The 19,620-nt window shown below is 39.1% G+C and overlaps 1 protein-coding gene across 7 annotated transcripts in view; it reads left to right on the forward strand.

Annotated features, from left to right (window-relative positions):
* HECW2 (HECT, C2 and WW domain containing E3 ubiquitin protein ligase 2) overlaps positions 1–19,620 on the forward strand; it is a 203,515-nt gene that overhangs the window by 173,335 nt on the left and 10,560 nt on the right. For all 7 annotated transcript variants that reach the window (XM_054210347.1, XM_054210349.1, XM_054210348.1 and 4 more), the window contains 9 exons: positions 1,575–1,695; positions 3,774–3,887; positions 7,565–7,717; positions 9,821–9,919; positions 11,158–11,287; positions 11,887–12,033; positions 12,686–12,800; positions 13,511–13,596; positions 15,033–15,145. In XM_054210347.1, coding sequence (XP_054066322.1) covers positions 1,575–1,695; positions 3,774–3,887; positions 7,565–7,717; positions 9,821–9,919; positions 11,158–11,287; positions 11,887–12,033; positions 12,686–12,800; positions 13,511–13,596; positions 15,033–15,145 — 1,078 coding nt within the window. The remainder of the gene's footprint in view (positions 1–1,574; positions 1,696–3,773; positions 3,888–7,564; positions 7,718–9,820; positions 9,920–11,157; positions 11,288–11,886; positions 12,034–12,685; positions 12,801–13,510; positions 13,597–15,032; positions 15,146–19,620) is intronic.

Below are 19,620 nucleotides of genomic sequence, written 5' to 3' on the forward strand. Positions count from 1 at the left end.
CCACAATACATTAATCAATGACCGTCATTTGTTTTTCCAGAGGGGTCCTGCATGTTGGAGCTCTGAGGATTCCCTGACGCTTTCTATTCCTCCCACACACCACTCTAAGCCTAGAACGAGTGGCAAGTGTCTTTCTGGTCAGACAGGTCTTTCAAAGACCTGTAAATGGCACCCAGTGTTAATACTGATCTCGCTTGTTCTCTCTGTGATCTCTGCAGAGAGATCGACTCTGCAGCTTCTTCCAGCAGCCACTTCCGCAGGATGTGCTCGTCGCCTTTGCCGTCAGACCCATACGCTTTGTGGCTAAGCAAGCTGCTCTCTTTTCCCCTGGTCTCTGCCCACAGGCTGAACGGATACACGTTTTCTCTCTTTCATAACCTGAAAACGTTGCGTTCTCATGCCTTCCCCCATAGTAGCAATAAATGTTTCTGTATTGGCTTAGTTTCTTACAGGGAGCCAAAAGAAAACTCATGTAAGGAAGCGACTGTCACTTAAAAGACAGAAGTCTACATGTACGTGCTTCTAAACTGTTCATTTGTATTTCCAGTGCATTATGGGCCTGTTAGATGACCACCTGTTGCAGATAAGTAGTTGACAACCTATGTATATTGTAGGGCATGAGAAATTTTAAACAACCCCTGAGTTTTTGTGGGAGATGTCTACACAGGCATGCAGGGGAGGAATTTAATGTTAAAAAAATGAGGAGCAAGAAGAGGAACGTAAAAGGGCTAGGATTAACTGCTTATTTGGCACACTGTCTTGCAGTCAAATCAATTGAAGTAATATATCCAGGGAGGCAGCGAAAGTTCTAATGGTTGTAATATTCAGAGTAGATGAGACTAAATACCTAATTTGAATATACTAGGCTTGTGCATGCAGAGGTGAGAGTATGCCTTTTTTTTGGCAAACGATCTCATCTCTCCCTGCTTTTAAGAAATTGACCCTCAAAAACAGTTTCTCAAAAATAAATTCACTTAGACGACCATCACGTATGTTCCTGCAGCTACAAGTGAAAAGTTCCACAAACTTAAATTTGGTAGTCTTTCCATTCTTCCAGTATTTTTCTTCCTTTTACTTCCCCAAGGAAAAACTTCTACTAGGGAATTTCCAAAAGTCTTCCTTCTTCAGCTTGATGTATTCAACAGGGGCACAGCAAAATTACAGTCTGTTTATGCTTCGTTTCTGAGTTCCTGTTTTTCCTAGTAAGATTAAAACCAGAACAGAGCAGAACATTTATTACATGAGCTATTTTAAAGGTTATGCGTAAAGTGTACTTCACAAACAAAAGTTAAATCTTTCCAGTGGATTGTGCTGGTTTTTTAGTCCATCTTCTGCATTGACCTGGATTTGCTCTTTTAAGAATTACTTTAGAAATATGATACTATTCGAAATGAGCAACCAAAAAGTCTTGTATGCAGAGCAGATTTGAAGATATGTAGCTTTTACTCTTTATAAAGGTGACTAAACCAAACACATACCACGCCTTTTGCTATTAAGGAGTCTTTTCAGTAGAGGATGGGACATTAATCGTTTCATATCACGACAGCTCATCCTTTGCGTATTGCTTCCTGCAGGTACTCAGCGTGCCAATGCCCGAGCTCCAGCTCCTTACAAAAGAGATTTTGAAGCCAAACTGAGGAACTTTTACAGGAAGTTGGAGACTAAAGGATATGGACAAGGCCCAGGGAAACTGAAGTATGTTGAAGAATCTCAATAAACTGGAGTTGTTTCTCAGGCAGCTTGCCTTCGCCTTGCACGTCTAGAGGCTTCTTCCCACTAGAAGGAATGCAGATGTTACGGTTACCCTTGCACTTCTGGAAATACAAAGCATGTCATAAAAGACTTAGTGTCAGCATGTGATTCATAGTGGAGGACACAGCAAGTTCTAAGCGCTTCTTTTTTTATGTTTCTTCCAACTATATTTTCATACAAATGTTACCAATAAAGTGCCAAAAAGCGCTTTGGGAAGAGGCATGCAGAACAGGAAGCATCTGAATTCTTCCATTATGGCAATTGCTGTGATATAAACAGTTATATTTTCTCATGTCTTTTTCTGTTGAAAAAACTGGGTAGGCTTATCTTCTTTACATCATTGCCTGTATTGGTATCACAGTCCTCTTTAATAAAGAGGACTCTTAAGATTAAATATTATTAAATTCTAAGGATCGCCTTAAAAACCTGCTCATATTTTTACTTCAGCACTCTGAATGCTAGAGTGCTGGGAGTGAGGTCTTTCCTCCTTCATGTATCTGGTAATTGTGTGATTACATACTGTTGTGTTAAGGATCGTCATCATACGATACCTTCATAATTTTGTAAATTACCAAGTCTTGTACCAGGTATCGAACTATTATAGTTTGATACACTCATAGTAGCCCTGAGGCACTAGAACTTTATTTTTTAACTATTTCTTCTATTAGAACGGGGGGGGTGGGTGGGTTAATTATTTTTATTCCCCTCGGTCAGTCATTTCTTGCATTTTGCAGGAATTTGTGCAGAGCTCAGACTTCATTTATATGAGCTTGTTAAAAGTTTTCCACAACTGAAATGGGATTAAAATGGTATTGTTTAAACAATCTTAGGAGGCAGAGCTTGCACCTTGTCTGCATGTAATGTAATGAAATCATAAACACCTAAAGCTTAATCTATGAAAGTTTTGTCAGGAGTGCTGGGGCAAATAGCTGGTAGAAGAAGATGGCATTTGCTACGTGTAAGATCCATGACATTTCTTCCACCTTTTTTCCCTGACCTATTTGCCATCACACCGTGGATTTTTAAGCAGAACAACAGCTTGATTGTTTTAATAGCAAGTTTTCTCGGGGTTGCTTTCCCAGGCATACACTGACCCGCTACCCTTTTTTGAACCAGGACCCCAGTACGACGTGCATGCTGCCTGGGTCCTCTTGTTGCCCAGGTACCTTGCCAGTTCCTGGCCTCTCCGCTTCTGTGTGCAATCACTGCCCCGTCTCTGCACAAGCAGTATGGCCAGCAAGGGCTTTGCGGGAGGCTGTGTGAAGGGGGAAGCTGCCTCTGTGCAGGCAGCAGCAGCTCCCAGCTTCACTCTGACTGACTGATCAAACGCACACATAAGGCAGTATTTGAATATAAAGCATGCTAAGTTCCAGGAAACTAATTAAACACAGGTTTTTTGGCAGAAGATAAAATGTTTAAGTAAGGAGGATTCTTTCACCTCTTGTTTTAGATCTTTATGGCACTTCCTCACTTTCACAATTTTCTTCTAGATGATGTTTTCACATGCAATGCTTCAGTCTGGTTTTGGACAAACAATTGCATTCCTTCTAGACTTTTTGTCCCGTCACACGTACACTGGTGATAGTGTCAGGATATGTGATTCTGAAGTTACCATTCAGTGACTTTCCCACGGTTTTATCTTTTTCCTTGTTAAGAGACTGATTTTTACGTAAAAGGTTAGATTCTTGCTTAGAGTAAGACTGATTTAGAGGCCCAGCTTTACAAAAGGATTTTAATTTTAATGAAAATGCCCGCTTCAGGACCTTTCCCATTGAAGCCTTTGATTTAAGGAAAAACCAGGGTAGAAAAAATAAAGCTACGCTTCTTTTTTATGAGAGACATTTCATTGAAATCTAAAGTAGATCCATGAGGGAAATAGACTAACAGACAGGAGCTGCCTGGTCCGGATCAAATTATCCGGCAGAAATGTGTATCTCTCTGAAGTAACCCTGTTACCTTGCAGTGTAAATAGTGTGGTTCGTGTTCACGAATTGCTGTTTCAAAATTATTTTGCTCTTCAGATTAATCATCAGGAGAGATCACTTGCTAGAAGATGCCTTTAACCAGATCATGGGCTACTCAAGAAAAGACCTGCAGAGGAATAAACTCTATGTCACGTTTGTTGGGGAAGAAGGGTGAGTAGAGCAGGGAAGTAAATGTGATCTCAAAACTCAGTGTGTCTTGCAGCTGCTGTTTCGCCAAACTTCTTGTGGTCTAGAGTGAAAAGAGGAAGGATTACAGTCAGGAAATGCCACATACATAAGCCTAGAACATACAGCTGTTCAAGATGACTTTTTAGGCATTGTGAAATGTAAAGCATTCTGCCTTTGCAGAAGTAATGCATGTGTTTATGTGAATTTTCACAATAGTTGGTGTGTGTTTCAGAATGTTGCTGGGAAAACAAAGAAAAAACAAGCAACTTTCTTATGTTATTCATATTTCTTTTCTGTCAGTGCTGACATTATATGCCCAGTGCTTGTCAAAAGACAGCTGCCATTTGTTGGAAGGAGGGTACTTCAAGAGTAAGCTAGAGGCTTAATCCTTAATTCAACTCCGGTCTGAGGCAATGGGAGCCGAAAGCCCTCAGTGCTACAGGAGGTGCTCGCTGCCTCTCCAGGCCAGGGCCTGTGTCACAAATAAAAGCAATTAGGCTGTTGCTAGTTTTCAGATAAACACCAATATTCCTGGTGTTTCAAAGTCACTTCAGGGAACACTCAGTCTGTGTCTAATGAAAGTTTAACGTGTTTCAGGTTGCGAGATGTGCATTGTGAAGCAAGATGTGGTTAGGTTTTCTTTGCAAGTGAAACTGGAACGATGTACTATTTGCCTCTTTTGTCTCTTCACCCCTTTGTCAGATCTTAAAGCCTACTGCCTTAGACGCATATATTTTTATTGATAAATCTCATTAATGTATTTTATACATTCAAGACTTTATTCCTTGATATTTAGGAAACTGCAGCACACAGCTCTTGGAATGCTGTAGTGTGCATTATTGCCATGCGATGTGTGAGCCTTTAAAATAGTGAAGTTGTAGTAGAAACATCTCATACAAGATGAGATAAAATCAATCTGCCTTTGAAAACCCCTAAATCCTGTTGTTTGTTTAAAGTTCACCCTGAAGTGCTTAGTGCTAATAAGGACTCACTGGAGTCTTAAAATAAAAAATGTTGACAGCTGAGAGCCAAGTGTGGACTTGTTCATATAAATAATATCACCCTGCTGTCTGAGGAAAAACTCAGAACTGGAATGGCAAGGCTGGTGCAGGATGAGATTACACTGTATTGACAGAGCAGGGTGGGGATGCAGGAACGAGGACTGTCTTGCACAGCCCTACCAGCCTTTACTTTCACAGCCGCAACCTCGACTCAGATTTAAAAATGAAAGGGAAAATTTTACAATCGTACCTGAGATAGAGATTGATCCAGATTGATGTCTGATGAAAGGAGACAGTCTGGCTTTTGCATTCCACCACTCTGTACAGCAAGATGAAGCGTGACCTGGAAATGGGGGTGACACATCCTGTTCCCATTACATCCAGCTTTACACAAGGCTCTCTTAATGGAAAAGAATGAGTTAATTAAGAGCAAAGTCAAATTAAAATGACGTCAATTCTCTATTTACAAATCTCTGTTTTGAACGAAGAAAGGATGTGTGCAGACAGTGTTGTTTCATCAGAGATGGTGCAAGGATACGTATCACATCAAACTATTTATTTGTCTAGGTGTAGAAAGACAGGTCAGGGTGGAGGGGAGGAGAACGATGAGGAGGAGGAATACTGAAAGTTAATTGCTTCCTATTTGCTCCTCCTTTTCCTTTTTTAAGTTTTTAAGTGGGAGTTTGCTCCTGCATTTCTTTTCCTCTCGGTAAAGAGGTGTAAGTCTTAGAGTCATGGGTAATGAAATCCCCACAGATGAAAAGATTTTAGTAACTATTGATTTATTACTGTATAAATTAGTAAGTGGAGCAACTCAGGCATAGTTATTGCTGTTCATATGATTTTTATCATAAGTCTCATAATGTTTGGTATCTTCCTTGAACCTTCAATTTCTACAGTCATGCAATTGTGATGCTAGTTTAATGATTTTACATTCATACTGCACGTGGTGATAAATGAAGGTACAAAGTATCAAACTTCCTTCAAGTTATTTCCCCTAAGTTCTATTAACTATTAGCAGAAGCTGCTTTACATTTAAGAACAGTAAATCTGAAGTATTAATGGTACTTCCTAGGAGACATGAGTCATGTTGCCAACAACATATTTCTCTACTCCTGAATACCCAAATGCCCCACAGTGGCAGCTGTTGTGTGGTTGCATACCTCTCATATGAAGTTTTCTCACCCTTGTGCCAAGCCTTTAATTGTGGGATAAATCTGACTGGCAGTGCAGGACTCTCGTGATTGATTTATTTAACATGACTCACAGTAACTCTGTGTACAAAAAGATCTGTATGAAATGGCTGGTCGTCAAGCACACAGTTTCTATTTTATCTTAAAATTTCGTAGTCGGTCTGATTCTCCCAGAAGTTTGCAAGAGTCTTCCAGATGACCCTTTGCTTGATCCTGGTATTTGTGCCAAGATTAAGATCCAACAGTTGTCCATGATACCTAACCATTTTCGTGGGGTTTTTTTCTGCAATTTGAGGACGGAATCTGCCCTTCTTGCCAGGGTAAAGATCTGTTTCAGTACTTCACTTCTGAAGCTTAACAGAAGCAAAGTGCTTCCAAATGACTGAAGGGAAAATGGCTTTTATTCAACACAGGAAAGAAGCTTTGTCCTCAACTTGATAATGGTACCTAACCTTTACTTTCCTGACAACTTCAGCCTCAGAAACAACTCTCATCTGTTTGTCTTTTGTAAAAGTTCATGAGTCAAAACATTAGTAGCAGAAGTCCTATGTGAAAGCTGACCTTCTCTGTGATACTTCCGTCTGTGCATTGTCTTAGTCAAAAGCAAGATCTCCTTAAAAGTCAAGTATGAAATCTTATATCTATAGAAGGTGTATCTTTATAACTCTTTGTTAGGATTCTAATAATCTCTTTTCCCCACAAGAAAATCTCTAGTTTCCCATTTTCAAACTCTACTAGAGCATTAACTTCATACTTAACTGAAACATAATGATGACCTGCAGCATAATGTCAAAATTCAGTCTCAGTGCTTTGTCAGCAATGAAGTTTGTTAATGATTCAGGAAGAAGGGGTTATTTAGATTCCTTGTTCATTAGTACCGGAATCTTGAAATAGCAAAAAAACCAACCCCAAACAACCAAAGGAAATGCACTCTCCAAAAGACATTTAAATGCGCTCAAGTTTGGAAGACAGACAAGAAAATTCAGACCAAGAAAGACAAATCACTGAAGTAATCTCAGATTATATTGCAGAAACAAAACAGAAAGATTATCCTGCAAATTGTCCTATTGTTGCAAATCTGCAAAGACAGAATATGAGCATTTTTCATTTTCATTCTTCATTTGTCAGATGCAGACAGATCTAATGTTAGCTCTTTTCATGTTTTCCCCCCCGCCCCCAATTATTTGGTAATATCCCTGTGGCAAAGAGGCCATTACGGCTGGAGCCAAAATTTTTGATGAGAGCAGCCTGCATGGAGCACTTCATTCCGGTCCTCCAAGCCATTCCATTTCAGAATAGCCCCATGAGGACTTCACATACCTTGGCATTAAGCAATCTTCAGGATAAGGGTTCTGGTTAAAATCTTAACCAATTTTAATTAAAATATAGCATAAGGAATGTAGATTTTCTGCATTTCTTTGCACACAGTGAACGCTTTATAGTAATGTCAAGTTTCTCTTTAAAGGTTGGACTACAGTGGACCTTCAAGAGAGTTTTTTTTCCTGGTGTCTAGAGAGCTCTTCAATCCGTATTATGGTTTGTTTGAATATTCAGCCAACGATACCTATACAGTACAAATAAGTCCCATGTCTGCTTTTGTAGACAATCACCATGAGTGGTAAGAATTATTTTTCTTTTTGTTTTTCAGATATGTTTTCTGTTGTTCTCCCTTGCAGACAACTGCTCATATCTGCTTGGACATACAACACAGAATCTGATCTTTTTAACCAGCAGCAACATAATCACATTTCTTTAGAGTTTCCTGATTTGTTTTCTTTTGTGGTTTTAAATGTTCTTATTTCTCACAAGGTCAGCAAAACTATGATTTGGAAAGTGCACCATGGGATTGTCTCAGAACACAACTCTCTGCATTTCTTGTACATTAGCAGTCATTTCATGAAAGCAATATTAGCCTCTCGTGCATGGGGGGGGGGGGAAAAGAATGAAACATTGGCTTTTTGTCAGCTGTGGAGATTAAGGGAGATTTCAAACAAGTGTTACTGTATATAATTTGTCTGAGTCTTCCTAAAGAGTAAAGTTGTCTCCTCAGTGGAAAGACCCAATATACCAATTGGAAGGAAATCTATGGAGGTATCTTAATTGGGGGCGGGGGGAAGACTGCTGATTACATAGCTCTTAAGCAAAGTCTGTACGTACAAACATAATACTAAAATAGTTATCAAGGATTTTTACTTAATCCCATTTTCACCATTATAAGCCAGTTTAAATCGCCCTCAGTTGATTTAAATCCTGGCATCACCAAAGTCTGTAAAGCTGTACTGTGAATATTAACAGAGGGTTCTGCTGTGTAGGTAGCTAGATTGCAGTAATAATGGAGTGACAGCTGTTCGTCTGTGTAGGACAGATAGGTACCGAGTTCTTATTTATTGGAAGCCAGTTATGAAGAATTAATATCAGAATGGAATTTCATTACTTGTTTTAAAAATTAATAGATAATTAAATGGTTGGCTGCATCCAGTTTAGTTAGTTGAAGCAGTCTACCTGTTGAATTACAATACTGCAATAATAGATGGCATATGCTGTACTGGAAAAGCAGAACATTCTGGCAAAAAGGGGAGAAAAAAACCCTTACGTGCTATGCAGCTTGTGCCAACGTTTTATATTCATCCCTGACTTCTGCAGTGCTGGACCAGAGACCCTGGGGGCAAGGGAGGCATAACCCCCCAGACCCCTTCTCTTTTTGGAGTGCTGGTGCCGGTGACAGCACTGGTCTTGTACAGGCTCAGGGGAGTTCAGAAAATGCAGCTGTGACAAGCAGTTACACATGGAAGGAGAGGGCTGTGCATGCCACATCCTCATCTTGCAAACCCTGTGTACAGGCAGGCACAATAAGGCCCTAATCTTTCCAAGAAAAATGTTCCTGAGGATGCATAAACAGAAAGTTTAAGAAACATTTTCTTTGAAAAAGAATACCAGACTTAAATCTAGTTCCAGAGATGTGGAGGTTTTTTCACACTGGATCTTTATTCTTATGGGAATTTTTGCAAAGGCCCTACTATTTCACAGCTGCTGCCATCTGATCCCAAACCTATCAAACTCCTCCCCGCCCCCATCCCCCAACCCTCCTTACTCACCTGACAAAATTAAGATAATAGGGTGAGAGAGAGAGAGGGGAGAGGAGGAGATCATTTAGATCCCATTGACATAGGATTGGAGAGCACTGTGGAACATATAAAAGCTTCAGGCTGCCGTTCACGAAAATATATATATATATATATATATATATATATATAGACCTCCATAATCACCAGTCAGAAGAGCGAGCGGAAAGGACAGAGAGCAAGAACCATCAGGCTGGGAAAGGGTAGAAAAACCTTTGGCCTCCCAGTAATGTGAAAACAAGCTAATCCTGTGTGGGGGTTTGTGAAGAAAATAGAGAGTGGCTACGGTTTTGGAAGATATGCTTTTATAAAGAGGCTGGTCTGGCAGGGGTTGATGGGGTTAATAGGGATTTGACATTTTTGAGAAGTTGCAACTTAGGTATCTGAGGGATTTTCCACACCCTGCGGACTTGTGTTTTTTCTGTGCCTTACTAAGAATGTACAAGAAAAAAAAAAAAAGAAAAAACCAAAAATACCACAATTCAGACATAGCTATCTGATTTTAAAATGCTGTTTGGAAATATATGTAAGTTTTGATGACAGAGCAGTGTAGAAACCACAAAGTTTCAGTGTAACGATTGTAACTCTTTCTCTTCCAGGTTCAGGTTTAGTGGTCGAATTCTTGGTCTTGCTCTGATACATCAGTATTTGCTAGATGCCTTTTTTACACGACCCTTTTATAAAGCCCTCCTCCGAATGTGAGTAGAATTGTTCTGTCTCCTTTTTTGTTTGGTTCCTTCCCCGTGGGTGATGCCATTTTGTGTATGGATAAATTATGGTGTTTTATCATCAAGCAAGACAGGCCATTATTTATAACTTAATCATTTTATTTCAATGTAGGACTTTTTTTTTTTAAAGTTTTATTGTTTCCACTTATGGTTATTAGTCAGTTACCTAGTAACTCAGAATGTTGTTTCTGATTGGTATGAAAACCTCCTGTTTTGTTTTAGCCACGTTATCAGCTTTCTTCTACAAAATCTTACGTTTGAAGTTGTACAATGAAATGCTGTGGTTTTATTCCAGATATTAATAGAGTTCTTATTCATTTGTCTTATAATGACTCACAGGATAGGATATGAATCACTTTGTATCTTAGACTGCAAAACCCATTCTCAGAGGTAGACCGATTGTTGGCAATCTCCATTTTAAGGAGCTTTACTTTGATATACTTTAGACTTTGTTTTCAGAACTACTACTCCTGTTCTTGCTGAAACAATGAGAGCTGCACTTCCTTAGCATGGCTGGAATTAAGACCTAATGAACTTAAGGTGCTTCACTCTTTGCCCTCCATTTGAAAGCTGTTTTTGAGAAGTCTTGAAGGATATTTCTCGTATAAAACATCATACATTCTAATAGTGTGGAGTAATGCATCCATTCCTATTGCACGTGTATTTTGAAAGTACCTAAATGCTAACAGAATAATAAGAATGAGGATTTAGCTCAGATGAACTTTAATACCAGTATTGTGTGCCTGCCAAATTAAATTAATTGTTTAGCTTAGTGGTTCTCTAAACAGTAAAATTAAAAATTACAGCCTAATTCATGCAACTTCTCCATCTGAACCCTGGGCCTTCACTTTCCTCAGAACTGATGGGCCGTGCAGACCACCTCTGCAGATGGGACATTGTGCCCAATGCATCAGCTTTGATGTAGGGGCTGTTACTGCAGGATGTCACTTAAACTACACTTGAGTGTCTTCAAATCAATAAATTCTGGAGTTTTGTATATAACAAAACCACTTTGTGTCATACAGTAACTGCTATTACTATGCAAAACAAACAGATTTGAAGTAGTGTCTTCTTTATTCTATTGATTTTTCTCCTGGCTCCCATTCTCAGTCTGTTTTTCAGGACTGTCCTATCTGAGTTTAGTTACTGAGCACATGCTACTGCCATCATCTGTATCATCATCTGTGTTTTCTTCTTCTTTATGTTAGACTTTGTGACCTGAGTGACCTGGAATATCTCGACGAGGAGTTTCACCAGAGTTTGCAGTGGATGAAAGACAATGATATACACGATATCCTAGATCTCACGTTTACTGTAAATGAAGAAGTTTTTGGGCAGGTGTGCAAGATTCTTAATTTAATTTCCTTTGTGTATTCTACTGCTAGATAAACATTTATTTGGAAGAATGATTATCATTCCATGGTGATTTTAACTTGTTTTTATAAAATTCTGGTTGATGAAAACAATGTTGAAATCTGAGTAGGGATTATTATTTGTATCTGGTCAAACATGTCTTTCTGGTTAAGGAGATTTTCTGGAGGCTATCTGAAATATCAAAATTTTGTATTGCTCTGCTGGAGGTAGTTTACCTGAATTTAAGTGCAGCAGCGTTAGTAGGCAAAGGTATTACAACACCTTAGTTACAATATTGTTTAGAAGACTTCACTACTTTAATAGTTGTAAAGACTCTTTTTTCTTCTCAGCTTATTCTTCATACTGAACATCAAGATTCTTCGGACTAAATGGGATTTTAAATATGATTTTATCAAACAAAAAGATTTTTTTGTATGTCCTCTTATTTCACATATTCCAGTTCGCTGAAGTCGGTCTTGGCTAGTGCTTTTGAGGAATTACTTCAATTTAAAAGCTTAAATTATTATAATCCTTTCTTTTGTCTTTATAATACTCTGTTGTCACTTGGTCATTTTCTTCACAAGATCACAGAACGGGAATTAAAGCCAGGAGGTGCCAACATCCCCGTCACTGAAAAGAACAAGAAAGAATACATAGAAAGAATGGTGAAATGGAGAATTGAGAGAGGAGTTGTACAACAAACAGAAAGTCTAGTTCGTGGTTTCTATGAGGTAAAAAAACTCCAAAATTAAATTTACTTTCTTCCTTTATCCTCCCAAAATATTTTTCTCCTCATATACATTTCCCAAATACAGAATTCCCAAAAACAGATACATATATAATCAGAAGTGTCTTTACACTATTGGGACTGGGGGGCGGTATCATTGTTAGTCATTGACTTAAACACTATGGTTATATCTTCTTTAAACTGGAAAATACTATTGATCACTATTTGTATGATTAGCAGTGAGTGCTTGCTGAGGTGACCCATCTGTTTCTTTATTGGGCCTTTGAGGTTTTTTGTGCGTATGCCCTACTCAGTGTAGTGCGTTGGCCTGAGTATATTCCAAGGTATTTCTCTCTCTCCTGTTTTAACATGGATAATTAGATTGATGTATTGAACTTAATTTGTCCTGAAATAATTCAGTATTATTTGCCAATAGAATTCTCTCCCAATCACTGCGATCCTCTAATGAAACTGAATGGAACTGCAACGGAAGAAAAAGTACATTTATTTGCCTTTAAAAAGAAAAAGACCTTAATTCTTTCCATTTGTAGAGAAATGTTACCTGATAAAGGTTTTAGTAGCAGACAAGCCTTTTATGGGGAGGCAGAAATCAATAAATGAAGAAACATTGCTATGCGTTTTACTTCCTTTCACAGGTGGTTGATGCAAGGCTCGTGTCTGTGTTTGACGCCAGGGAACTGGAACTCGTTATAGCTGGAACAGCAGAAATTGACTTGAGCGACTGGAGAAATAATACAGAGTATAGAGGAGGTAACCTTAATTCTGATTTGTTCGCTGGCAGTGTTGGGTGGCCTGGAAGTACCCCTTCCTAAGACACTAAAGAACCATCCCACAAGATACATCTTTAGTATCCTCTGAATTTCTGTGGTTAAGTTTGTGTTAGGGGAAGGTAACTTGTCCATTTTGGTTGCTTCACGGCTTCCCCATGCAGCTCTTCCCTTACTATTTTTGTCTGGACAGCCTAACAGAGCGGCCTTCTCCACAGAAGGTACTGTGCTCACCCGCACACTAGTAGAGTACCACCCAGACACTGGAGACAAAAGGAAACGGTAACCATTCTTAGGATCTGCCTCTTCTCCACTGTCAAAGATGACAGGGAATTAGAAGTAATCCCAGTGACTGCAGGCTGGCAGTTGAGATAATTTGAGAACAATGGAAGATTTGGGAACTACTTCAAGAGAGATGGTTGCAGCGTCAGTTGCAGCATCGTTTGTAGCTTTAGATATATAAAAAGCACAGCACTGGAATATTTCAAGAATTGGCATTCCTGTTAGTGACCGATTAATGGGAGAAGTGCTCGCAAAAGCACTCCTAGTAAATTAATTCTCTGCCTTTAAGATTTTTAATGATTTCAAGAATAGTTTTCTCTCAGCTCTTAGCTAAGAAGTAAAATTACTGAACAGAAAGTTGGTTCTGTCAATCACTTCTGTAGCACTCAAAGGCTCTTCCTGTTTTAACAGGTTATCATGACAATCACATTGTAATTCGGTGGTTCTGGGCTGCTGTGGAAAGATTCAACAATGAACAACGACTAAGACTTTTACAGGTAAGAAATCAGCTGATCTGTGTAGAAATAGTCTGCAGCGTTAAAATTAGATGCTAAACTGTTTCCATCCGGGCATATGGCATCACAAACTTAACGGTGATGCTGCCTAATGGAAATAACCTTACAAGCCTCGGAGACTTCCTGTAATAATTCTAAGTGACTGAAGCTCACAACTATTTTTATAGTTTTCTAAGTTAAAAATACACTTAAGATAAAGTATCTGATGTCAATGATCCTTTACTATTGTTTGATTAAATGTACATTAAGACTAGTGAAGATAGAAAAGGAAGACTCTGTAACTGGTAGCTGATTGGGTAGAAATTTTAACAGTATTTGTGCAGCTTAGGAAGAAGAAAGCTTAGATGGAAATGAAAGTGCCTCAAATTAGAAAATTAGAAAATAATGATGAAAACCTGAAAATCAGCCCGATTCCATTTTCACTAAGTCAGCCTGCAGAATCCAGTCATCCTGCTGATGAAGGACAAAAACCTCTCAACAGAGGAGTATTTATACGTGTGGATTTACTATTGAGTTAATTTTTTTAAATTCAGGTTACGTCCATCATGCCTGTAAAGAAACAGACAACCCCCCACACCACACCATACCATGTTCTTGGTATTATGAAATCCACTGTTTTTAACAATTCAGAATTTGCATCTGATCATTGAGTTACCTATATGAGTGTGATGAAGGATTTTCTTTTTTTATTTAAGTACTTTATAAAGGTCTGTAAAAAGCAGTGTGGGACATCTCATTTGATGGAGAGCCAGAGATGTCTGCTTATATGTTCCTATCACATCGGTTAACCAAAAGTTTTTATCATATCCAGATCGTTAAAAATTAAGTATCCTCTGATCTGTCAAAAAACCATGTTTGCTCTGTTCGTGACAGTTTCTAACTAAATCTGCTCAACAGACAGCATTTCAGCAAACGTCCGTGGGCATTCTACCTAACCTTCAGAATTTAGTCCTTTTCTTATAGTATTTAATAATGGTTTGTAAAGATATTGAAATCCACACAGCCAAAAAGGCATAAGAGGAAGCCATTGTCATACTTTGTTACTTTTCTATTAGTTCCTCTTAATACAGAAAAAAAACTGTAAAGAAAAAACTCATTTAGGCCTAAGTTTAAGTAACTTGATATCAAGAGTGTTTTATTCTACAGTGTTTCTGTAGCATAATTACTCTTCCAAAGAGAAACCTTTGAAGGAAATCAATCTGATAAGTTGTCTCTTCTAGAGTCCTGCCAGGAAATGGCCCGTTTCCCCTTATCCTCTATTCGGAGTAGCTTTTATTACTTGTGCCTCACAAATTTCCTTATTTTGTGAGCGCTTTTACATAAGCATTTGGACTTCAGTGGGTATGCTGACAGCAGTAAATTTCTAACCTGCACCATCTGTGTATCCAATATCCGTCATGTTTTGTTTGCGCTGGCAGTTTGTTACAGGCACGTCCAGCATACCTTATGAGGGATTTGCCTCTCTACGGGGGAGCAATGGTCCGAGAAGGTTCTGCGTAGAAAAGTGGGGAAAGATCACTGCTCTTCCAAGGTACGGCTGTGTGCGTATTAATGCTCGAGATACTTTAGAATATCAGTTACTGGGATAACAGATAAGCTGTTTGAGAAACATAAATGAGTTTTAACTGAATATGCAAATATACTATGGCTTACATGAAAATTTCCTTCTCCATTGTTCCAGCGTATGATGCATCCATTTTTCTTTGAACTCAGTTTTGTTCTCATAAGACGGACAAGGCAGTGTGACTGTGGTGGACATCCATATTGTAATGCTTTTTTTCATGGAAGATTATATTAGAATGGTATTTTGATTAGAATTTGATTTTTTTATATTTGATTAAATATGCAAGTATTTACTTCCTGAACATGTAGTTATCACTTAGGAGCAAAAATTAATAGGAATTAAAATTGAATAGCACTTGTGCCTGTGTCTGAGTGAAAGCTGATATCAGACTTTTCGCATTAGACACACACAGCCTTTACGGTATAGTTTAGTGATGTCAGTTTTATGCACTGTCCGATGTCAAGAGTCAACAAATATGGAAGAGGCAAGTTATGAACTGCAGAAGAGGTGTATTTTGACTTAAGAGGAACAAGAGAGAGTTGTTTTCAAAGGTCAACAGTAACAATACCAGGACTGCACTAATAATATACGAGTGATGCAAGAGAAATCTAGCATGGGCACTTCATTGACAAAAATTGTCACTTTCCAGTCTTTTCTATGTTGTGATCAGGCCAATATGTCTCTGGAAGATTTCCTTTCATCCAGGTCTATAATTCTGTAGCCTCTAGAATGGGTTAACAGTGGTTAGACATACAGATTAGTGTGCGGAGTGTGGGTGAACTAACTCTACTTAATCAGATCTCAGCTTTAGTATGCTGCTTATAGCCTGTGGTGGTAGTTTTGGGCTGGGCTGATCCATGGAGGAAATTCAACCCTAATCCTAGCCCATTCGTCTTAAACAAGATACCTCCAGAATAACTTGCACTCAAAGTCTCTTTTTAGACACAAGGCGCCTGTCAGACACGCAGAGAGCTTCTCTGACCAACAACCCTTGGCTTTTTCCTCCAGCGTAAAGTCAGAGGCAGAGACGTCTCTGGGGTTGGCTCCTGCCTGCAGGCAGCCGTTTGAACCGCACTGAGAAAGTCAAAGACGCAGAAGTGGCACTGTGAAATCCACAGGCACAGCAGGTGGCCTTTAAACAAAGCCACTGTACAAATGCAAGCCTGGCTACTGAGGATTAAAGATAAGCAAATTCTGGAAATTTCTTATTTCAAATCAAATGCTCTAATATCTTTTGGGGGCCTACTAATACCTTGTAGCCCAGTAAGTCTGCTTCATAGTTTGATTGTGATTGACCTATGGGCTAGGTTTGATTCTGTTCAAAAAGAAAAAGCTTTTATTTTTAAAAAATAATTTCTGACTTCAAAATACAAGATTTTCTTGTGAGTTTAAGTAAGAAAAGAGATTGTGGAAGTCCTTCTGTATATTCTCAAATACTGGAATTGCTGGTGCCAACACGCACCGTTTGCAGCATGGCAAAGGTCAGGACGTGCCAGAACGGGATGCTCACAATTTCCTCTGAAAAGGATACGCAGAGCCCTGGTTGTAATAAACTGCAGAATAAAACTGCTTCCTGTAGTGCAGCACAGACAAATGTGTCAAGAATCTTTGCTACCGTAAGATGTTCAGCAAGTGTAGGGAAATGCCAGGCCTTCATGTTTAGGAGAATGCATTGAAATTGAAATTTCATTATGATCCCCTTGGTTAGGAAACATTTGATGTTTTTCTCTGTGGATAGTTTTTAACATACAAGTGTGAGAATTAAAATAAACCAACACCACACTTGTTAAAATGAAAACAACTGTGCACGACAAACATCTACCGTTGTCATGAGCTGGCCGTTCCTGCCATTTGTATGTGGAACCTTGATCTCATAAAAAACAAATGATCTTCCACATTTATGCTTAAATGGGCTAAGCCCTAAGCAGAAAGCAGTATTTGCATTTCTACATACCTAGCTCCTGCGTGCAGCATAGCTTCAGCTTGCGTCTTACCAGCTTCAAAGACTTACTGTGCAAACACCAGGTAGTACTGGCTTGAAGGTAAGACATCGTTAACCACGACCCCGAGTAGCGAACTTTCCAGAGGTTTCCAAACAAGCCCTGCGTGTGTAAACACATTACTGGATCTGCCGAGAATGCTGCCCTAGGACTCTGTGACTCTTACTGATTCTCAGATAACTAAAGCATTTGTGTTAAGGCACCGTCATTCACTCGTAGCAGTGTTACGCTTTGCAAGTTGCCCTTTTGATTTCAGTGGGAGTGCTTGTGAAATTTGATAATGGTACGAGGGTGGCAAAAGCTAGGACTCAACAAGTCAGTGGACTTTATGTTTCTTCCTCTGTTTCTGAAAAAACTGCTGCACTGATGAAAACACGTAAGAATACCCATCCCCATCTCTTCTTCTTGATTTTGAGACACAGAAGGCAACTAATATAGTGACTTAGATATGCGATTGTGGTCTTAGTAGCTGTGAATATAAACACAAAAGCATGCACTAGATATTTACCCAGTTCCCACTGTTCTGCCTGCTGTGTCATCAGTTCTGCTGAAGCAAAATAGTGAGATTTCAGTGAGGTGCGTGTCAGGTTGCCTAGCTTCTGTCACTGTCTTTTAGACTAATAAGTCAGGAGCCCTGAAAAGGGCTCTGAAAATATTGATTATTTCAGGTTTAGCTTAACTGTTGCTATCCCTGATGCCGCTTCTACTTCCTTCTTTCACCCTGTATTGTACATTACACTAAATCAGCAGAGGGACTGTTACTCTTTCCATTCACTTACATGTTGAGAAGTTGGTTCCGGGTTCGTGATATATACGCGCATGTGATGATTCACATGCAAATAGTATTTATGTCTGACTGCTGGATTTTAACCCTAAGTCACTCCATTTTACTACTCTAATCAAGCGGAAGGGGAGATTAATTTCCATCCATCAGGAACCAAGATGGTTTTTCATGTTGTCATAAAATGTGAGTCCAGGAAGATGAACAGTTAGTGCCTGTATGGTTTGAAATGTTGGAATGGGAAAATACTGTCCGGAGGGAAAAAAAAAAAAATTTCTTCTTCAAGACTTACAAAGTTGCTTGCTAGGGTGAAAAAGGCATGCGTTCCCTCAGAAGACAAAGATCTTATGTTTTTGTCGTTTTTAATGACTTGGTTTTCCAAAGTAGGTGATTGCATTTTCAAAATTGCCCTCAAAATTAAGATAAAACTCATTTCTCTTCATAAATGTAAACAACGTGCCGGCTCACTATTAAACCAGTTTGTAATGAATCCCTTGCTAATTATACACTATGCCTGTTATAATTTGTGGTTTTACAGCCCACACAGCATGATCCATAGTTCTAATGAGTGGCTGTCAGCCTCCTGCAGCAGAATCATGTGGTTAGACTGTTAATTGCCTAAGACTCTTCCACACTCTACACTGAACTCAAGGGATCACTGAGTTCCAGTTGCCCATTTGCTGCCGGGTCTAAATCAGTCTTGTTCTTCAAAAGGGAAATTTATTTTTTTCTTTTCTTTTCTTTTCTTTTTTTTTTTTAAGAAAAAAGTGTGGGAAATGGAATAATAATTTAATCTCTATCACACATACTACTTTGTAAGGATTTTGGAGAGGCAAATGAGGAGAACAAAAAAAGCTTTTCAACAGGAGCCTGTGAGGGGTGGAAGGGTGGAGAAATTTTACCAGGCCCCTGGAGTACAGGGCAGGGAAATGCCCTCTCTGCTGTACAGCATAGCAGCGGACTTGAAAGCGTACTGTATTTGGGGAGGGTGCAAAATTCAATGCTTTTTTAAGTGATTGCATATTTGATGTTTGGACTTTGTTTATAATAATAGTATGACCTTCTGTAATGCGTATGCATTTCTTCAGCCTGATGTTTTTATGACACTATAAGGCTGTAACTAAGTGAATGTTTCGCCTTCAGTGAGGGTTTGTTATGGACTCTTATGTTCTTAACAAACGCGATTAACCCACTTCACTTCATGTTCCATCCCCGTAGTTGGCAGCTGAGAACCACTTAAAACAGCAATTAATAAATTTGCTCCCATGGAAGGCAGCACTTTCTGGCTCAGTGGAAACTCGGTACAGGTCTGTCGTGGGCATTAGGATTTCCGGGAGTGGTTAGGTTAAATGAGGAGTTGCGTTTGCTGCGAGGAGGGAGTTTGTTCACTCCTTCCATTGATGTTATACATTTACACTTAATACGGGTCATACTGATGAAGGGCAGGTCACTGCAGGAAAACTTTGGTTTTCAGCTGGATTGTATTTAAATAACTCCGTGATGAGTTTTATTGCAAAAGAATAAAGTATTTGCAAACAGAGACCTGCCAAAATACAAAAAGGTTTTTATCCTCTAAAATCAGTCTGAAGTAAGGCTTCGGTACAAAGCTTCAAAGCAGAAAAGATGCTTCCTCCAGCTTCTCTCTGCATCATTTCTTCCTC

The sequence above is a fragment of the Rissa tridactyla genome, chromosome 7, assembly GCF_028500815.1.
Source record: "Rissa tridactyla isolate bRisTri1 chromosome 7, bRisTri1.patW.cur.20221130, whole genome shotgun sequence".
Classification (NCBI taxonomy): domain Eukaryota; kingdom Metazoa; phylum Chordata; class Aves; order Charadriiformes; family Laridae; genus Rissa; species Rissa tridactyla.